Source organism: Drosophila montana, unplaced genomic scaffold (genome assembly GCF_035044405.1).
Source record: "Drosophila montana isolate Dmon_TW-CO22-7 unplaced genomic scaffold, ASM3504440v1 contig_3848_1, whole genome shotgun sequence".
In the NCBI taxonomy this organism is placed as follows: Eukaryota; Metazoa; Arthropoda; class Insecta; order Diptera; family Drosophilidae; genus Drosophila; species Drosophila montana.
The window spans coordinates 245,042-266,094 of record NW_026998720.1 but is presented as its reverse complement, the minus strand read 5'-3'; the positions used below and the strand labels follow the sequence as shown (position 1 = coordinate 266,094).

General features: G+C 44.0%; 2 protein-coding genes across 11 annotated transcripts in view; both read left to right on the top strand.

The window, feature by feature from the left end:
- SKIP (Shal K[+] channel interacting protein) overlaps positions 1–21,053 on the top strand; it is a 161,706-nt gene that overhangs the window by 69,710 nt on the left and 70,943 nt on the right. The gene's annotated exons all lie outside the window — the stretch shown is intronic.
- Positions 15,324–20,154, top strand: Gld2 (GLD2 poly(A) polymerase). 6 transcript variants are annotated; one of them, XM_064696629.1, is made up of 4 exons: positions 15,326–16,065; positions 16,147–18,270; positions 18,326–18,586; positions 18,659–20,154. In XM_064696629.1, exons 1-4 carry the CDS (start codon positions 15,790–15,792, stop codon positions 19,802–19,804), a joined length of 3,807 nt encoding a protein of 1,268 aa, XP_064552699.1. In that variant the 5' UTR covers positions 15,326–15,789; the 3' UTR covers positions 19,805–20,154. The 6 variants fall into 6 exon arrangements, with proteins under 6 accessions (XP_064552695.1, XP_064552699.1, XP_064552698.1 ...); XM_064696628.1 differs by having other exon boundaries at positions 16,144–18,270; XM_064696627.1 differs by having other exon boundaries at positions 16,129–18,270.

Below are 21,053 nucleotides of genomic sequence, written 5' to 3'. Positions count from 1 at the left end.
TCAAAACCTAGAGGGTATTAAAAATTTGTCATGAAATGTGTAACCCAAAGAAGCAGACATCTACTAGACCATATAAATATATATATTGATCAGTCTGCTTGTCTGCCTGTTGTCTCTTGTCTGAAAAGCTATCTTCAGGCTACTTTCCATACTTAGTTTGGATCGCTATATAAATAGGATGCCATAGTAATGATTCGTTTTGTATTTACTTCTTGTAGAAAACCTATTTGTGTTTTAATATATCTTGACTAAACTTGATATTAATCAAATCAAGTTCATATCAATCTGTATATATCAATACTATATCATATAGCTCGTAACATGAGTTATTTTAAGGAAAACTATTTCGTTTACAAAACCCGATCAAATCGAACTACTTTATAAATAGCTTTGTCTAAAATATTAAAGAAAAGGGTATTGAATCTTTGGTGTGCCGCAGTCAGCCGTACTTGTTCTTATTTATTTTTGTTTGTTTTTTTTTTTCGTTTGCGGTCGACTGCAGCCTATCCACAAATTGCTCGTGTTCAGCTTTAAATCGTTTTACGTAGTTTTGAGACAAGTCCACGTAAATGTTCGCCAAATGTGGCGCTGTTTTTAAATCACGCACGCTGCACGCAAGCCACATCGATCGATTGGCCCAGTCGGACAGTGTTGGGCCCCGCTCAGGCAGTCAGTCGCGCTTTTGGCCAGGTATGTTAATCTTGCCGACTGCCACGACTGTGACTGTGACTCCGACTGCTGCTGCGACTGCTGTTGGGCCACTGGTTAAATTTATGCGCTGTTCAAACGGCGCGTAATAAATTTGTTTGCTCTTCAACTGTGCGCGCGCATGTTCATTGAATTTGTTGCAGCCAGCCAGAGGCCCGAATACGAATCGGTATAAACATTTCCCATTCGCCCGTTTCCCCAATACCCAATTCAAAAGCCGCCAACGGCCACTTCATTTTGTAGCTTTTAACAGCATTTCAGCATTCTTCTGTATTTGTTTATCTAAACGTTTTATTCATTTGTGTGTGCCTGCGCGCGTGTGAGTGTGTGTGTGTGTGTTTGTGTGTGTGTGTGTGGCTTCTGCCTTCGTGTTTAGCTATTGGCTTATCTTTCGCTCTCTGGACAATTCGTGCTGCCGTTCCTGTTCTTTCCTGGCCGCCTGGCGGCCTAATTGATGCGCAGTGTTCTCCACGCGGTTGCTGCGCATGCGCAACATTCACACTTTGCCTTTCGCTGGGGGGAAACGAGCTGCGCGCTGCGAGCTGCAACTCGCCAGTTGCCACAGTTGCAAGTTGCGAGCTGCGAGCTGCCAGTTGCCAGATCTCAGTGCGCCATCTCCAGTTGATTGCGCATTTTATTTGCGCATTTATTTGCATATTTTCTCACACGGCTGCGACTGCGACTGCTGCTGTCTTTTACGATAGCCCCCACGCCACGCCCTCTCCGCAACAGCATTCGCAACTTGTTTGTTGTTTTCTTCTTATTTATATTTGTTTTTTATTTTTGCTTAAGCGCAATGCAATTCAATTGTCTGCTCTTGAATTTCCTTGCATTTTTTGGTTGAGAGGAGGGAGGGTGGGGGAGCTTTGTTTATTGGTTTTGGGCTTCTTATTTGTTTCTCATGTTTGCCGCCGCCTCTTAATAGTTCATTTAGTTTGCATTTTTATGAAGTCTTTGTGTGGGTTGTGTAATAAATTTAACTCAAGCTTATTTATGTGCCATCTTCAAGACATTTATCACTCAATTTGAAGGCGTAATTGGGCGCAAAGCGACAGGCGAACGTCCAGGAGGCTGCCTGCCACTGGTGGCAGTAGCCACGGCAACTGGCAGCTGTTGCTGTTGCATATTTTGCATATCGTTATGCAGTTGTTGCCGCAGTTGTCGCTGTTCCCGTGACTTTTGTTTGATTGGCAAGTCCCCGACTGATGGACGCCACAATGTGCGATGTTGTCAGCAACGATGACCAAAATTGGAAGTCCACCGAAAAGCAAAAAAAAAAGTCCGAGAGAGTGTGTATGGGACACTCTTTGGCTGAGGATCTAAACGGTATTCATTGTATTTCCGATTGTCTTGTCATTATTATATTTCACTGTAAATCACAATGCAAATCAAATTGAAAGCATGTCAATAGGATGGAGATAGCCAAACACAGTGAAAATCTCGGAAAGAGATCTCAAATGAGTTTGAAATTCGTCATAAAAAAAGTCCGAGAGAGTGTGTATGGGACACTCTTTGGCTGAGGATCTAAACGGTATTCATTGTATTTCCGATTGTCTTGTCATTATTATATTTCACTGTAAATCACAATGCAAATCAAATTGAAAGCATGTCAATAGGATGGAGATAGCCAAACACAGTGAAAATCTCGGAAAGAGATCTCAAATGAGTTTGAAGTTCGTCATAAAAATAAATGTCATATGACACTTCAAATTTTGGAATAATATTATTCTTTATAATTAATTAATTTTAAATGCAAAACTGCATGTTTTTTAGAAAAAGGAGATCAGACGACGATCATAAAATGCTGACACATAATTGTGGATTTTTCATTAACAATTCGAAAATTATTGAACAATTTTTTTTTTTATTTTGGTGAACAATTAGTCCTACTCAAAGTAGTTTTAAATGTTGTGTATCCCACTTGCTGTTATCCTGGCCATATAATTAAAAATAAAATTTATAGGAAAATATCCTAATCAAATGTTCCCCTTTAATTAAACTAACCTGAGGGATATATATATATTACTTGTAGAAATTAATACATTTTTAGCCAAGTAATGAGAGTTTTGAGCAAAGGGACCTTTTATTTCTTGTATTATTATGCCATCGAAATGTTGGCAAGAAATGCAATTATCTTTATGCATCAGCTTAATTTGCAACTACACCAAACAGTTTGCAATGCATTGTTGGCTGGCATTTGAATAGTGTTGGGCATGAAAAGCCAGTCACAAATTAAGAACCCATTCAGAAAGCCAAAAATTCAAAACTATAACACGTGTATACATGTTGTTTGTTCACTGCCAGGCAACCGGCACTAGTTACCTATTCGATGGAAATTCGTACACTTTTATACAACTGTTTTCAATCAGAAAATCCAATGCGAGAACAATAGATGCTGCTGCTGCTGCTGCTGCTGGGGCGATGTTGCTGCTGCTGTTGGCAACTACCGAATTTCAAATGTTGTTAGCAATCACACTATTAAACAATAAATAAGCAATTTGTTGAACAACAGTGGGTGTTGGAGGTGGGCGTGGCATGGCCAGTGAACATGTGAGTTAGCGTCGGACTATGCAAAAGTGGTGCCACAAAGCGCTTGGCACTCGTGCAACACATTTTGTAATTTGATTTCATTATGCGAGCGAGCTGCAAAAGTCGAGCTGTATGCTAGTTGTTGATGGATGGACAATCAAACAACTGTCTGAATGAGTGCTGAATGCCAGGATGCATTGGAGCATTGGTGCGCCACTAGGCAACTGGACGATCAGCACGTCGCTGTTATCCTTCATTTTTGTTCTCCTCTTTTATTTTCGAGAGAGAGTGTGTGTGTGTGTGTGTGAGTGGATTTTGGCAGCAGTTTTTGGTTGAAAAACTCGCGCGTGCTAAATTGCATTGCTGCCTGTCTCCGTCTCGCTCTCTCGCTTGCTCTCACCTCTCACTCTTTCTCTGCTGTCTCCAACTCTGTTTCAGTTCCTCTGTCTGTCTAGGGGTTCCAGGCATTTGTTGCTGTCTGATTGCCCGCAAAAGGCAGCGCAAAACAAAAAAAAATCGAATTTCCCGTGCGGACTGATTCGATTTGCCGTTGCAATTTCACGCTGTGTTATTGCAAAGTGGCTGCAACTGCCCCAGCACAAGCACCGGCATCGGCACCGGCACCAGCATCAATTCCAGCCAAAGCCGCAGCACCAACTTCCAAAATACCAATTTGAAACGGCGCACAACAATGCCAGCAGCAACAGCAACAGCCACGTTTCCAAAAACTGCACAGCAAGAAAAAAAAAGGCAGCCAAAAATCTCATTTAGTGACGAATTAAGCGCCAAAACAGACAGGCGATTCAGTATGTCAGAGCCACCCTAGACCACCCTAGAACACCCATGGACCCGCCATCGAACAACTGGCTGTTGTGAATAACGGCCCACTTCACTTTCCGCCATGGCGCATTGTCAAGTGCAGGCTGCGGTGCTCTGCTGCCAGGCAACAACAGGACCATAGCCAGCCGGACAACTCGCCTGGTCTTGGATGACTCTGGCGCTATCTATGGCCGGGCATCGATTGGTTTTTGGGCATTGTTCGTTAGCCTGCGTTTGGTGTTTTGTAACGGCCTTTAACGCCATTTTGCGCGCTCATTCACGCCATGTTGCCGAACTAGTTGCCATTGTTCCTGGCTTCCAATCTATGCACTAGCCCAGCCCATACCCGCCCATTCCAGCTCGTCTCCATGTAAACCCTTCATTCAGCGGCGGCGAGTCTATGAGTGCGCTACATTTCGACAGATTGTCTGCAAGGCCAAGTGCAATATTAGAACATGATTTATTTATGCAATTTTTAACACAAAAACATGCACCCGTTTCCCTTCTACTCCCCCCTCAGCCGAACTGCCAACCCTTTCACTCGCCAATTGGCATTTGTCTATCATTTTGGCCAAAAATGTACTTTTGTTTTTGCTGAAATGCAATGCGCAGGTGTGAGCCAGCAGCAGTCCATCTAAACCTTCGCTCCCCCCTCTGTGAACCTGTCCGCACGTCAATTTTGTTTGTCTGCCAGTCCGGCCCCCGCCTATCCTACTGCTGTCTATGCCGCTGGGTTTGACTCCGTGTTGCAATTGGAGCTTCGCTTTGAAATTATGATATGTAGCGAATCGATCGGGTTGTGGCTAATAAGTGTGCGCCTGTAAGTGTTCATTGGCTGCCAATTAGTGGGTAGAGCTGGGCTGAATACCATTAGTTACTTATGCACTTACACAGATACACACGGTATGTGTGTGTGTGTATGTGCAAAATGCAGCTTAGGTAATTGTGCAAAGGTAAAATTTGTAGTGCACTCAAGTAGTTGAGCTATGAATGCGGCCTGGAAAGTGGCAATGCAATTAATTCATTTAGGACCTGCTAAATTCACTTGAACGATTTCTAATTTTTCAAAAATTTATGATTTTCAACATAATTATGAATATTGAATGGCTTAAATGTGGCATGAAAAAGTGTGCCTAAAACAAAGCGCATCATTCTACCTTTAAAGCAATTGAAGTAAATGGTATATTCTACAAAACAGTAATTAGACGCGAAATTACAAACGATATAGAGGTAGTTTATCAAAGCAGGGTTAATCTCTAGCTGCATATAGATATTTTTCTGAGGCAGCGGCGGCTTTTATGGAGTGGCTCAACTATTTTCCAATTAGATTTCAATAGCTTCTGGGCAGGCGCTACAGGGTGTGCTCATATATTTATATTCTCTCTTACAATAAATAGGATTTCTTGCGCGCTGTTGCCAAATGCCGGCAATTAGAAATATTTTGCATAAATTGTGCATAATAAATGACCATTCGCCTTGAGGCTGTCTCGGGCCCCAACCATGTTACATTTCGCAGATAGCTGCGAGAGCTTTCAGCTTACCTGGTCATTCCTTTTGAAGTACTCCCGCTCCCTGCTTTGGCCACAAAGCAATCAGCCGCAATCAACACCACAGCAGAAAGCAATAAAATGCATAATCAGCATTTTTTTATAATAATTTTTATCGTTAGGGCCCAGGATATGCAAAGAAGTATTTCAAAAAGCGAAATGCGAAAAGGAACGTAGCGAGTGGCAGGCGAAATAAATGAGGCACATTATAAATGCAAAAGTACATGCTAACTACAACAATTATCCTTAATGTTGCCAGCAACTATGGACACCATTAGTAGCGCCCACTGCGAGCGACCACTGTGAATGGGATGCCATCTCCCAGCAACTAGCACCCAGCGCCCAGCTGCCTGCTTCCAACTTCAGCGCTGATCACTTGCAAAGAAATTCAAATTAAAATACTTCCAATGCTATGCAAAATAGTTTCAATTTTGTGCCAGAGCGCGGAATGCTCATTACTTTAACGCCAGATGGGCGGCAAGAGAGTAAGAGAGAGAAAGAGAAAATAGAGACAGTGAATGGAACAGAGGGAGAGAGAGAGCGAGATAGAGTGAATGGGAAATGTGACAAAATGACAGGCAGCGAATAAAGACATTGAATCCTGTGCAAAACGTTGGCCATTCGTTGAGGAAATTGCAGTTAATTATCAGGCTGTGCGAGTGTGCTGCGAGTGTGTGAATGCGTGCGTGTATGTGTGACTGTTGCTTATTGATTTACGGTAATAAAGCACGGCTTGTTATTGTTGCCGCTGCTTAACGGGGCACTATTAAAAGGACAAACGCATGTTAACAGCGCGTTGCACGCGATCGAACAACCCCTCAGTGCTGCGCCTGTAATCAGAGCCAGCTGTGCCACACAGGACACACACAAGCTGGCTGCATTCCATTTGTGTTTTTTGTGTTGTTTTGCTGCCCGTGCAACAACTCCTTGCTGGCCTCAGTCATTTTTCAATTATGTTATTAAAACAAGGCGCAGGAGCTGCCACCAACAAACAAGAAAACAACAGCAAAAAAAAAAAACAAGTCTACCTACGGCACGCCGAATATTTAATACCCTCTGAGAAACAGGGGTTATAAGTAGAATAGCTTTATTTCGGGTAGATTGTTTAGATATGAGCTATTAAAATAATAAAATAATCTGACTAGAAATGTAGTGAGGCTCGTTGTGTCTTCGGTCAAGATATCTTGTAATATTTAAATGTTTTCCACAGACAACTTTGTTTCACAGCTAAATAATATAGTATGCTAATGTTAATAGGATTGGTATAATATAATTTAACTCTTAAAATGTTCACTTAAAATACCTTGAATCTCTTTGAGTGACTGTTCGATTGGCAGTATTTTGATATAGTGACCCGCTTCGGCAGATGCCGAAATATGTACTGCCTCTAAGGCTGAGAGTCTTAATTCCAGAAAAAACAGACACACATTATATCGACTCGAGCGTTGACACTGATCAAGGAGATATATACTTTAGGGATTCGTAGATGTATCCTTCCATCCGTTACACATTTCGTGACAATATTATAGTATCCTCAACAGGGGTTGCCACGCTGTGGCAGCGTTTGTGCGTTGCATTCGCGTGCTGAACTTTTAAACATTCCCGCTTTCGAAACACTACTCGAGAGCTCACAAATGCGGGCAAACATGAAAATTCAATTATGAATACTTAGAAGGTTGACGCCCTTACACCTCAACCTCTTTTTGCCACACGCCGCCGACGACGCCGCTTGTTGGCCAAATGAAATCAACGAGTGTAAGCCAAGTCTGTGGCTTAAGGCAATTTGCATGCGCAAATATTGCAAATCTATTCGCATTTCGAGTGTGACTATCATTTGCAAGCGCACAGATACTCACCAACACACACACACAGAGCTACAGACACAAACACAGACGTCTAATTATGTCGAGCAAAGTTGCAAACAAATTTCTACCCTGCAATGCGGCTGACTGCAAATAAAAATAAATATTTACATTCCATTTGGCAAACGCGCGCTGCTTGCCAAAGGAAAATTGTGCGTAAAAAGCGTTGCCATATTTGTTAACCTCAAGCAACAGAACCAGAACCAGAATCATCAGCTACACCCAACCCGCCAGACAAAATCGATTACCAACTGATTGACTATATGCGATGATCGCCTGGGCGGAGTCCCGCCAACAGCAGCGGGAATCGCAGAAGCTGGTGGAGGCAGCAGCCAGCGCGCTCTTTCAGTTAAAATGGTAATTGACTTTTTCGCGTAACCGCAATGTGTTGGTAAACTTGTTGCCATGTCTATATAGATAAAGACATGTACACTTACAGACACACACACATACACACACACACACACACACACAAGCACACTCATATGTAGCTATCCCTATCCCCTGTCCCCATCCACACAGCTCTGCAATAATGTGCTGCATCAGCAGCAGCAAAAGCAACTCAAATGCAATTTTACAAAATGCTTGCATAAGCCAAGGCGCACGGGCCGTTGTTGCCGCTGCCATTGCCTCTGCCACTGTCATATTGGAGTTTATCAACTGGCAGCGCTATGAAAATTTAGTGCTAGAGCAAGGACAACTGTGAGTGGACGGGCGAAGAAGGGTAGGCGGTGGGGGCTGGTGAAAAGGATGTGGGGGGAGGAAAAACGTTGACGACCGGCTGCAATTTTCAATTTCGCGCACACTTTGCACAGATAATAGAAAAATTCTTTCTTTTGCTGTTTGCCACAGCTGCTGCAACGTTTATTGACACAAATCGCAAACGCATTTGACATAAGTGCCGCCTGCTGCAGCAGCAGTCACTACCGCACCCCCCCCCCCTCCGTACCCCCTCAACCCTCTACCGCGACAAGTATTTGCCTTCGCTCTGCTCGAATATTTAGGTTATGAGTAGCTTAATGGCAGCGCCTTTGTAGTCAGTTCGACTGACTGTCTGTCTCTCCGTCTGTCCTTCTTCGGGCATTGCTTGTTTAGTTCAGGGCTTTTGAGAAAGTTTCTTCAAATGCTTTGTAAGCTGCTTAACAGCTGAAAGCCAATGGACATACTGTTCTATGGGAAACCCAGGCAAAGCGCTGGGAAATTCGCTTGTGAAAATTCTAGATGGATTCTTTTTCCTTTTTAAATTTGTATACAAAATGCAAATAAATGCTAACATTTGAATTTATGTGCCAGAAAAATGCCTGATGATCTGTAATTTTATGCCCAAATTCTTTGCAAATTCTTTCCCTAAAAGCAGCTGCTATTAATACGCTGTTGCCATCGAAAAAATCGAGTAGATTGGGTGTGAGATGTCTCCCTATTTCAGGCAATTTTTATTTGCCACGCCCATTAACTGCTTTGCAGGTCGTGAAAATCGGCGTCTAAGTCTTGAGAAGATCGACAATTTTGTTGTGAGCTCTTGACGATCTTTAATGATCAAAATTAAAGTTGAACCTTAAAAATAAAATTCTCATCTTTCAATTTTCAATCCTCAGTTTAACGATCATAATTTTAATATCAGTTTTAATGCCCGAGTTTACAGTCATATTAAAGGAACAGTGTTAATACCCAACTTAAGAGTCACAGTTTGAGTCATACTCTTAAAAATTACAGTTTTAGAAGCAGCATAATCAAAGCACTAGGAACAGAGTAAGGCGCAGTCGACAGATGCCGATGGTACCATTTGTTCCGTTTGTCGTCTTGCTAATCAATATAGTTTGGCCTCGTCGACTGTGCCACATTTTGCTGATTAGCTTCTCAGCTGCCGCTGCAATCGCTCTGCTGTCCAGCCAACAACGCATTTCGGCCTCCAACAGACCCCGCTTGGCGCAGAGTTCGCTACACAATGAAATATATTTTTAATCAAGCCAAATCGAATTCAAGGCAATACACCGGTGGCTCATTATTTAGGCAAATGTGCAGCCATTAACTACAGTGCGGGCACGGATCGGACCCGTGTTTGAGCCCATTTGTGTGTGTGTGTGTGAGATGCCCCCAAAAATAAAGTTGACCCGGCAGCAAAACGCAAATTGACAAATGTGGCCACTTAATGTACGCTACAGGGCAAATGTTAAACAATTTTCTGTTATTTCGTATGCCTAAAATACAAACTAATTAATATGGTAAAACGTCGAGGGAGTTGTTGCCACAATGTTGATGCTGCCGCTTGGCACGCATTGAATTTTATTTGATTTTGTAAAAATTTAATTTCAACAAGGAATTCTTGTCAGCGTGTTGCAACAACAACAGCAACATCAACACTAGGCGGCAATTTCTCAATGTTGTGTCGGAGGTCTGACTGAAAAATGAAATGAATGAGCCAAGAGCTCAGCAACTGACTGAGCGACTGAGTGAGTGAGTGAGTAAGTGACTGACTGACTGACTGACTGGCTGGCTGACTCGTCTTGGCTGACTTCCTACAGTTTGTTAAGGGAATTTTGCATTTTGTTTGAATTATTGCCTTCATTAAGATTGCGTTGTTGATTTTTTTGCTGTTGCCGTTGCTTTTCTTCCCGTCACAGGCTGCCAGTCGCAACGTGAGCGACAGCGAGATTCCCAGTCCCCAATGTTCCCACACCAAAAAACTTCGTCACGCTGTTGTTGTTGTTGTTGTTGTTATTGTTGTGCACACCTAGGCGCCCGGCCGTTACATATCTTGAGCCGTTGTGACTGCACTTGACAATAAATTTTATTGTAGCTCTACGCACAGCAGACACACACACACCACCTCGCCGACGTCTGTCTTTGGTGTATTTTTAGCTTAATTGTGAATGGAAAGTTGGGCGTGTTGATGTTTCTATGTGCTGACATGTAACTGGGTGGAGGCCACCCCTGACTCGGCTGCCTATGGTTAATTGTGCGAAATTCATTCATATGGAAAATTTGCCAGACTGTAACCACCGAAGTCATAATTATGCGATTGGCCTGTGCATGTAAATATATATGTATGCCAGTGTAGGCAAACGTTTGACAGGTGGCGCAAGCAACTGGCAGCACGCTACTCGTTACTCGCAGCTAGTGACTCATTACAGGCTACACGTTACTCGCTATTTGCGTTTCATAATTAAAATTCTTGCTATTTTAACGCTCTTCTTGGAAATTTCACTTTTGCTTCGCCTAGCTCAACTCGCATTCTGTCAATAGTCCGCAGGGCATGGCAAGGAAAACTTTCAAAATTTAACGCTCTGCACAATGGAGCTTGGGTCAGGGCATTTTTTGTGCTGCCAGCCACAGTAACAACAGGCAGCAGAACAATTACAACCAGCGAATCCTCGGGCGAGAGCTCGCCAAGCTGGGCCGTGCTGGGCTGTGCTGGGCTGGTCCGGCCTGGGCTGAGCTTATGCAAACAGGAAACGCATAATGAACACGCGGCATAGGCGGTCCGGCAACGCCGTCAGCGGCACACTGACTCACTCCGGCTCTCGACAATGGTTACGGCCATTGCGCTGATTCCGACTCCGACTTCGACGCCGACTCCAACTGGCTTTCATTCATATTTGAGCGGTTTCGTGGTTAACAAGCGCTTCCTTATCCTTATTATTTTAATGCCTGCGGCTGCATTTCATCTTACTTACTCTTTGCCCGAACTTTTTATAGCATTTTCCATGGTCTTTTCCTTGGTCTCTGTTGCTTAAATATTTCAACTACCGCACGTCGCAGTCGCTGCTAGTTCTGGAGTGTCTGTCTCTCCCTCGGTCTGTCTCTGCTGTTTGGGCTTTGTGCGCATAATTGGGGTTAACTACGGCCAGGTACGGCAACCCAGGTGCAGTTATGCCTCCCCCCCCCCTTACAAAAATTCCGGCTGCAATGGGCGCCCAGGAAGTGGAGGAAGCGCCTGGCACGCCGCCGCCCATTGTGCCAAAGTGTGCTAAAAAGGAAAAGTAAAATTTTTGCCGCACTTATAAATTGTCGGGCTGAAGTTCTCTTATTTTGTTATTCCATTTTTTGTTTGCAATTCATTATTTAATTCGCTCTATGCAATTAACGGGAATTGAAAGTGAAATGTTCAGTAAAAGTATGGAATTTGCTCGGGCAAATCTAAAACATTTTCTTTTTGTGTCCCAACAAATTTTCAATTAAAAGTCAACAAAGTTGACACGCAAAATTGTTAAATTCAATTTCCAAAAAGTTTTTCTTTTATTTCTGTTGGCAGCACATCCCACAAGGGAGGCGTGGCAGTGGTCGTGTTGACACGCCACGCACACTCACACATACGTGCCCATCATCTCTCATAGTCTCTCAGGCATTCAGTTTTCCATGGCCATTTTACCGTACCCAATCCCATTCCCATACCCGTTTCCGTTCCTGTTCCTGTTCCATTCGTGGACTCATCATCAATTCAGTTGATAATTATTTTTACGCGACGCAGCGAGTGCATTAAAAATGCAAATGGCAACACTTTGCCACTTTGATGGCAGCCCGGCCGCGTTGCCAGTGTTGTCACGTTGCTGTTTTATTAATTTATTAAATTAAAAAAACAAAGCGCAAAAGGCGCAACGACAGCACATTCGCATCTGTAATTGTAAATTTATGAGGCGGCTTGTAAAAAAGCCAAATAAATAAAAGCAAGTAAGAAAGTTTCCGTCGGGTGTTACCGACTGCGTAATACTCGCTCACAATCGAATAGCAGCTTAAAACCTTATAATCGCCATAATAATCCAGGGATATCGCTCGCCCACAGTAGGAGTAGGCAAATAAGAGACCTCATTTATTGTCTTCATTTCAAATTTGGCTAAGCTGTTAAAGATATAGATTTTTCCGATGCGGATATAGGCATGTATATATTCCATATATCACCAGATGGGCGATCGAACAGAATGATGCATATAGCACAAAACCAATAAACTCTTTTTACTATCTGAACGAGTCTCAAAATAAACAGAAAAGAGCGCAAAAAAAGTACGAGAAAGAGTTCTGGTTCAGATGGGCGCACTGTCAATCGTGTCGCATGAATTATTAATTATTTGATTTTTCGCAGACACACAGACGGATAGACCGACACACACACACACGTGCTCGGCTGCCAACACTCTGCTGGCCAGTGTTGCATTGCGGCAAACGTTGGGCTGTCAGCCACTTTGACAGCCGCATGCAACACTGGCTGTCAAATTTGACGTACAGTTGGCGCGTTATTAACGATAACTGTGAGAGGAGCAATGTCGCTCCGAGGCTCACTTTGCGCTACTGAGTCCTAATAAAATTATTAACCAAAATGCGCAAAGCGTAACTGACGAGCCTGATTGCTAATAAAAGCAAAATTAGCTTAATCTAATTACCTGTCACACATTATTTCCGTTGCGTAACGAAATCTAAAACTTGCCTTGAAATAATTCAGCTGCGTCGATTTTTCTTCTTTTTTTTTTTTTGCCAGAACACTACCATTCCCCCTCTCGAGCGGCGGCTGCTGGGTAGTTGGACAGATATATAGAGTAGGTAGTCTCGACTGGACCGTTGCAACCCTGTAGCCCACGCAGACTTGGTGGTGGTGATGGTGATGGTGGCCCCTTTGCTGATTATTATTGTGCGTGCCCTGGGGAATGCCTGCCGTGGCAGTGTCTGCCCGCCACCCGCCTGCCTGCCAAGCTGCACATATTTTGCCATTTTGCTCTGTGAATTATTTAGTGCTCGATCGATAAGGCCCAATGCTAAAACCAATGGCATCTTCCTAAGGCCGGTGCCCTCCCAGCACACACAGTTGCTGACAGTTTATTTGGCAAATTGCTTGCATGTAATATGAAACTTTTTTGTATGCTGGCTAATTTTTAGTTTGCCAATGAGTCACACAGCAAAGGAAAAAAAAAAACGGAATAAAAAGTGTGTGCTAAATCGAAAATCTGAAACACGCGTCACGCATTGCAGGCCACATGAAACGAGGAGCCGAGGGATCAAATCCGAAAACCAAAAGCGTACCACACTAATATGCCATGACTATGACTCACAGATTTTCGTACCTCTCGTTCCTTGGTGGCTTATCTGCTGCCTGAATCCGGGTTTTGCTCCTGCAATTTCCAAATCCAAGTTCTGCCCAGCCACCCCTTTTACCCGGTCTTTGTGTGTGTCATCTGGCCATGTCGAGCATAATTCAAAAATTTTAAATTTGAAAATCTCTTGGCACAGCACAGAACATAACATTTTTGTTGCATTATAAATCTAATTAGAATATGTGCGCCCCGTAGCCGCTTATGTATGTATACTATATGTATGGACATGTATGTGTGGCTCTACCTAGCTACCAGCCCAATCTTCTGGTTATCTCTCATTCCTGGCGCTCATTTCATATGCTCAGCGCATCTGGCCGCATCCGCAACTGAAAATTGCCAATGGCGGCGCCTGTGCGTCTGGGCAATAAATTTGATTTGTTTCAAATTACAGCCAAAAAGCAATGAACAATTTTTATTCAGCATTTTTTTTTTTGTGAGTCTCGTTTTGTTGGCTGCATTTTGTTAAGCCGCCAAATCGAATCTTACTTGCGGTTACTCTCTGCGGGCAATTTTCATAATTTACATAAGCAAATCAAATTGTAAATGGAATTTTTTGTGGGGTATGGGGGATGGGGGCGGTAGAAGAGGGGCGTTGGCACCCGCTCTTTTATGTCACCAGGCAAACCAGCTGAAAATGGAACTATGTTGAGTGTCTGGCGTAGATTTGTTCGCATTTTATCATCCTTGCCACAAATTGTGTCAGCTTTTTACACATTGTTGTTGTTATATGCGTGCTTTGTGCGTCTTTTGTTGTCGATGCGTCAAAGAATTTGGCTCAAGTGATGCTTTAGTTTATATACGAGCTTTGAAATCTGTCCGTCTGGAATGGAGGGAGTACACGCCACTGATATATAAGAATATTTTATATAAGTTCCAGCGGCATGTTTGATGTGAGAATAGTGGAGCATCAACTCAGAATTGAGCTGTCAATAAACTAAAAAATATATTTATGCTATCTACATATGAAATGAGATGTGTACCATTATTTGTGATGGATTTGCTGCAGCATTGGCATTATGATGCAACACAAGCTTAGGTAAGCGAGTGTCCAATAAACCGGGGCTTGAGCCCGAACCTAATTGGTTTTTCTTAGTTATATCGACCAAGCTTGGTTTTCAATTGAATTTCTATATTAATTATAATCGCAATTTAATTTGACTAAATATAGATAAGAAAAATGGGAATTCAGATTGAAATTTCTGGCTAGTTCGAATCCCAGGCTAAAATTTTATTTCATCCTATACAAAAAGTAAGATTATTAATTGGAGAAACTGAAAATGCATAAAACCATAAAATCTTTTTTGTGTTTAATTAAATAATTTCAAATTTAAAAGGAAATGAAAATCCTTTTACGCAGTACACAGATGTGCTTGTTACCGGAAAAATTAACACTTTGACTTCATAAATATATGGTTTATTGCAATCATTTCACTTCTAAATACATGCACTACGGACTGGCTTGTTCCATATTATTATACTATACTTATACTTAACCAGTAAGAATTTATGCCCATTTAATTTCTGAATAAAATTCAAATTATTTGGATTATTTATATCAGTTGGGCGGGAAGCAACCCCGTATAAAACTGATTAACAATATGTGAAATGATTTGCGAAGATAAATGCATTTCTATTTAAACTGTACAGTTATATAACGGTATAAAGTGAACTGTTGCATTTTGGCAAGCACTGTTTTGTAAAATTACCAACACTGTTCTGCAACATGCTGCAAATGTCGACACTTGTCACACGGATGACAATTGACTTTCTACGGTTGTGTAAATCGCATAAAAATTTTGTGGAATTGTGAAAAATACTTAAATATTAAACATTGAAAGACGAGGCTCAGAAAGAAGCGAACAATACATGCGAAACATTTAAGAAACAATGCGAAGACGATGATTTTAGTGAAAGAAAACACAAAACACTCGGTTTGATTTTTTTGTTAATTTAAATTATTTAATTAATTATTTTTTTGATTTGTAAATCACGAACGCACACTCATCTTTGAACGATAGAACAGTCGAAGTGACAGGGCTGAACCTTCGGGACTGCTGAAAAGGCGTGTAGATTGCTGTCAAATATTTGCTCATTTTGAGGCACATAAAGAACACACAAGTCTAGAGCAATTTGGTTAAGCACACGCCCGCGCATTAGATTCTATAGGATTTTTAGAAAATTCTGTATTTGCGTGAACATTGAACTATATGTCGTTTAATTTGTAATTGCGCCGCACTGGTAGCAATGTCAACTGCGCTGGCAGCGGCGGCAAGTGCAACCAGCACGGCCACATCAGCGCCGCCAGCGACCACAACAGCAACGTCCTCGACAGCAACAACAGCTGCAGCAGCAGCGGCAGCAGCATCAACAGCAACAGCAACAGCAGCAGCAGCCGCAGCGGCTGCTGCAGCCGCAGCGGCGGCAGCGACCAACACAAGACCCATGTTGCTGGAACCCTTGCCGCAGTTTGTGGAGCAATCTACGCCTATAACCTATGCAGAAATCGAGGCCAGCACAAACGTAAGTTCTAGCGAAAAAATGCGAACTGACGAAACCTGCCCAACACCCGAATACCAACAGCAGCAGCAGCATCAACATCAGCAGCAGCAACAACAACAACCGGAACAGCAGCAGCATCAGCAGCAACAACAGCAGCAGGCGTTGAGTGCGGAGACGGACTCGGAAGCTGGCTCGGAGTTTCAATCGGATTATCTCGATCCAAATGAGTTTCCGCTGCCAGGTGCCAGGAGAAAGAAAAAGGTGCACAAGACATTGACGCAAACGTATCCACGTCCGCCGGGCGGCTACAAATACTCGATGGGCTTTCTCTATAGCATTGGCAGCCATATGGCTGGGGTAACGCTCGATATACCCACGCCCACGTCGATAACGCCACGGACGTTGCGCACCTCACCTCCGCCGCCACCGACACAGCTGCCGCTGCTGCCCGCCGTGCCGATTGTGCCAAGATCGGGGACCAATTCGCCCAGCACGGGCTTCGGCGCCGCCGCAGCTGCGGCAGCGGCAGCAGCAGCAGCTGCAGCAGCCGCTACGCCAGCTTCTGGTAATGCAAATATGTCGCCGCCCCAGTTCATCTGCCCGGGGTATAGTGGCCCGCAGCGGCGTCTGTGGCATGCAGAGAATGCCGTGTGGCAGTTCGATCGCAATTATCCGTACAATCAGGGCTATGCCTCACAGTACGGCATTCCCATGATGCCGCTGGGCTTCGATCAACATCCGTATGGGGCGCAGCGTTTCATGTTTCCGGGCTATTATAACCAGACGGCATTGCCACGAGGCGGCTATCGACATGTCTCGCCAAACCTGTCAGCCGTGGCCGAACAACAATCGCCCAATGCAGATCAGCATCAGCAGCAGCAACAGCAGCAGCAACAACAACAGGAGCCCCCACAGGATGGCTATAACAATGGCTATCCGCCTGTGGATCGGTTTGGCCGTCCGACAGCACCGCCGCCACGCGAACGTTTTGGGCCAGGACGTCATGCAAATGGTCCGATGTCCTTTGCACGCGAGTCCAAGACATTCTACAATAGCAACGGCAATGTAACCATGGGCGCACCTGGCACGCGCATCCGGCATCCATTTGATCCACGCGCAGGCCTGCAGCGCGGCACGCAACAGCACTCGGCCGTCTCATTGCACAATGGACACAATCCTCTGGAGCCGGGCAATATAAATCGCCGCGGCGGCTTTCAGGCCAGCAGCAGCTATCACGCCACAGCGGGCAGGCATCTGAAGCGCTCGAAGAGCCAATTGATAACAGCGCGCAGCTCGCACTCATCCGACTCGGTATCGCCGTCATCATCCAAGACACAATTCGAGCAGCGCGTCGAGACGGCATCCAGTGTGTCCCTAGCCACGTACAATCACCAGCAGCGCAGCTATCGCAACCGGGCGCGATACATGACAGCCAATGTGGGCATGGAGCTGGTTAGCCAACCGCATCGTGCCCAGCAGCCAGCTGGCAATTATCAGCCCCCGCTGCGTCGCATGCCAAAGTTCACGGAGATGCAGCGCCAGCATACGCGCTCGTATCACTCGAGGCACATGGAGCACGCTGGCTATCCGGTGGCAATTACGCACTTTCCAGAGGCGCATGTCGAAATGGAGGATCAGGATTCGCCGGGCATAACGGCCGCCAGCAGCGGTACCTCGGACGGTGATCATCATCATGAATCAGATTTTGAGCAGCGCAGCCCCGTGGAATATGCCGCAGCGCTCAATGCGGAGTTCTCATCGGATGCCGATCCACAGGTGGGCAACAATCAACAAAATCGCACCAATTGCGGCGATTGCGATAGCCAGTCGTATGCCAGTCTGGAGCCGAGCTCGTCCAGTGACAGCACCGAGAGCGAACAGAGCGATGCCTCGCTGGAGTCCATGGTGCGCAAGATTACGATAAGCTGCCTGGCGCTGGCCACCAGCGCTCAAATGCCCGACCTAAAGGGGCCCAATCTGATACCCTTTGGTGATATGCATCATTTGCGGGAGTCGGAGCGCAAGGGCCAACATGGCATCAGGAATGGCTTCAAATGTTCATCACACTGCTGCGGCGATATGCTGGTGGAGCCAAAAACGCAGCTCGTCCGAGCCAATGAGGCTGATGAGGATAATTGCTCGGAGGCATCGGCGCTATCCTGCAATGCCTCGGCACGTTCCAGTAAAACGGTTCTGGCCGTCTCCACCAAGGGCAACATAATTAAGGTAGGCATTTATTGAAGTTGGCTATTAACTAGGATCTGACATTCATCTCGCCTAGGATGATACACAGGATGACGATCAGCCGCTGACCATGCAGAATCGCTACTGGCACGAATTCTTTGGCTATACGCCAGCGGATCGCTTTCTAACACGCGCCAAATTGGTGGAAATGAAGCGTCCACCGCATTCGGTGCCCAGTCGCTCCAAATGGGATCCCCTCACGCTGTCCATTTGGCAAAAGTTTCGCGAGGCGCAACAAACACGACACATATTCAAGACCAAAATGCGCCTCTGGCGTTTCATCTATAAGGTGACCATGGTGGGTATTTGCTGCTTCTGTATAAGTGTGAATCCATTGTGTAATCAGAGTAACTGCTAAACCATTCAACAGGCCGTCTATCCGCGCTATGGTGTCTATTTGGTGGGCTCATCGATATCATACTTTGGCTCCAAGTGCTCCGACATGGACATTTGCATGCTCGCCTGCACCAATCCCAATATTGATCCACGCATGGAGGCCGTTTATCATTTACAAATAATGCGCGAAATGTTGAACGCAACCGAACAGTTTCAGGAATTTAATCTGATTGAGGCGCGTGTGCCCATTTTGCGTTTTACAGATCGCCGCCACAAGGTGGAGGTGGACATCAATTTCAACAATTCGGTTGGCATACGTAATACACATTTGCTGTACTGTTATTCGCAGCTGGAGTGGCGCCTACGTCCCATTGCGCTGACCATTAAACAGTGGGCTCAATACCACAACATCAACAATGCCAAGAATATGACCATATCCAGCTATTCCCTAATGCTGATGGTTATACATTTTCTACAGGCCGGCGTCGATCCGCCGGTGTTGCCGTGTTTGCACAAAATGTATCCGGAGAAATTTTGCATATTACAGCCCAGTGATTTTGGCTATGTGGATATGAACGAGGTAATGGCCCCGTATCAGTCGGATAACCATCAGACACTGGGCGAGCTGCTGCTTAGCTTTCTGCATTACTACAGCATCTTTGAGTATGGAAAATTTGCGATTTCGATACGGGTCGGCGGTGTGCTGCCGGTGGAGACATGCCGCGCATCGAAGGCGGTCAAAAATGATATACATCAGTGGAACGAGCTGTGCATCGAGGAGCCGTTCGATTTGACCAACACGGCGCGTTCGGTATACGATCCAGATACTTTTGATCGCATACGCGCCATTTTCTTAGCCTCCTATAGTCGGCTGGAATCTACGCGCAATTTGAACTCAATATTTGACGATTACGATGGTCCCACTATACAGATGGCACCGCTCACTGAAGATTCGGACAATGAGTCGGGCCACAAGCAACCGAGTGGTACCTCATCCAAGTCAAACAGCGCACAGCCATCGCCCAGGCACAATATGGTCGATAAGGCAACCACAGCTCTCTGGAGTGATATACGCAACAAGGTGGAACAGACCGAGATGGAAACAATTGTGGAGGAGCATGTACAACATTTGACGAACGATGTCAAGCCCAAAAAGAATTCACGTGCCCCACAAAAATAAACGAAAACTGCGGCCACTCCCAACATCCCCCACCACGAACAAAAACAAAATATAAAACCCCTTAAAATCCCACCCCCGACCACCCCACCAGCTTTAGACTTGAGCAGCTAATATTAGTGGTGCGCTAATGTTAGGCTGCTGCTCCCAAAAGTGTACTATTTTTAATGATCGTAGTTGCTTGTAGCTTGCACCGTAAGAACACTTTTAAATTTTACGTTGGACACTTCACATTTAGATTCTTAAATATTTGAAAGATTCCGTCGCAAGCGATTGTATCCCACAATGAAAAAAAAAACTCTTCTTTCGCAAATGTGGTCGCAAAAAAAACACTAAAAGCTGAAAACAATTTTCGCACAGTACAAATACAACAAAAAACATACAGAAAAATCTCCTAGAAAAAAATATATAATTTTTTTTAAAAAATTCCAAAAAAATTATAAAATCATAAAAAAAACCCCAAACCAAAAAAAATATATATAGATCAAAGCAAAAGAGAGCATAGGTATATCCTTATAGATAAATAGAGAAAAATATAGGAGTTTAGCAATTTTCAATGCCGCGCACACTTTATACTCTTTATACGAACGCACATTTTCACAGTAAACATCCCTTAAAACACTTTTATAAAAAACTACCAAAAAGAAATGTAAAAAATGCGCTCATGTCTAAACAAAATATGCGAATAGCAGCGGCCAATTCAGATACCCTTTTGGAATGTCCAAAAATAAACTGGTTTTCAAAAAAGACAGCGCTAAAAAAAATGTAAAAAATTAACACACAAATAAAAAGAAAAAAAAAAAATAATATTTCCTTGATAGACTAAAGAACTAGGTTTTACAATAGCGATGGGCGGTCGACGGCTTGACTTTACCATAAACAAAAACACGTTTATCCTTTTATTTTAACAGTCCATAATCCAGATATAAATGTTTAAATACCTCAAGCCGAATAGGCTTAATTTGAATCAACTGAACCTTAACGAAAGTATTTTTCTACGTTGGTTTAGTTAAAAATCATTTTTTTTTATTGGTTAATTGATACATCATATATTGCAAAATTTATTGTCATGAAAATTGTGCCAAATGTGAAACACGTTTTGAACAAAACCCGGGCTCACAGGTGTGGAAAACCGCCTAAAACTCTGAACCGAATCTCCAAACATTTTATGGCTTGAAACCTAGAAAAATAAATATTCGTCTCACGACAAGCACTCAGTGCTAGCTGCAAGCTAGGTTTCAAATAATTTGTC

What these genes read in the sequence shown, in the direction of transcription:
- Gld2 (XM_064696624.1), top strand. Translation starts at nt 15,790, where the DNA reads ATGTCAACTGCGCTGGCAGCGGCGGCAAGTGCAACCAGCACGGCCACA. An exon ending in CCAAGGGCAACATAATTAAG is followed by an intron (nt 18,271 to 18,325) that starts GTAGGCATTTAT and finishes CATCTCGCCTAG; the next exon opens with GATGATACACAGGATGACGA. An exon ending in TCATCTATAAGGTGACCATG is followed by an intron (nt 18,587 to 18,658) that starts GTGGGTATTTGC and finishes ACCATTCAACAG; the next exon opens with GCCGTCTATCCGCGCTATGG.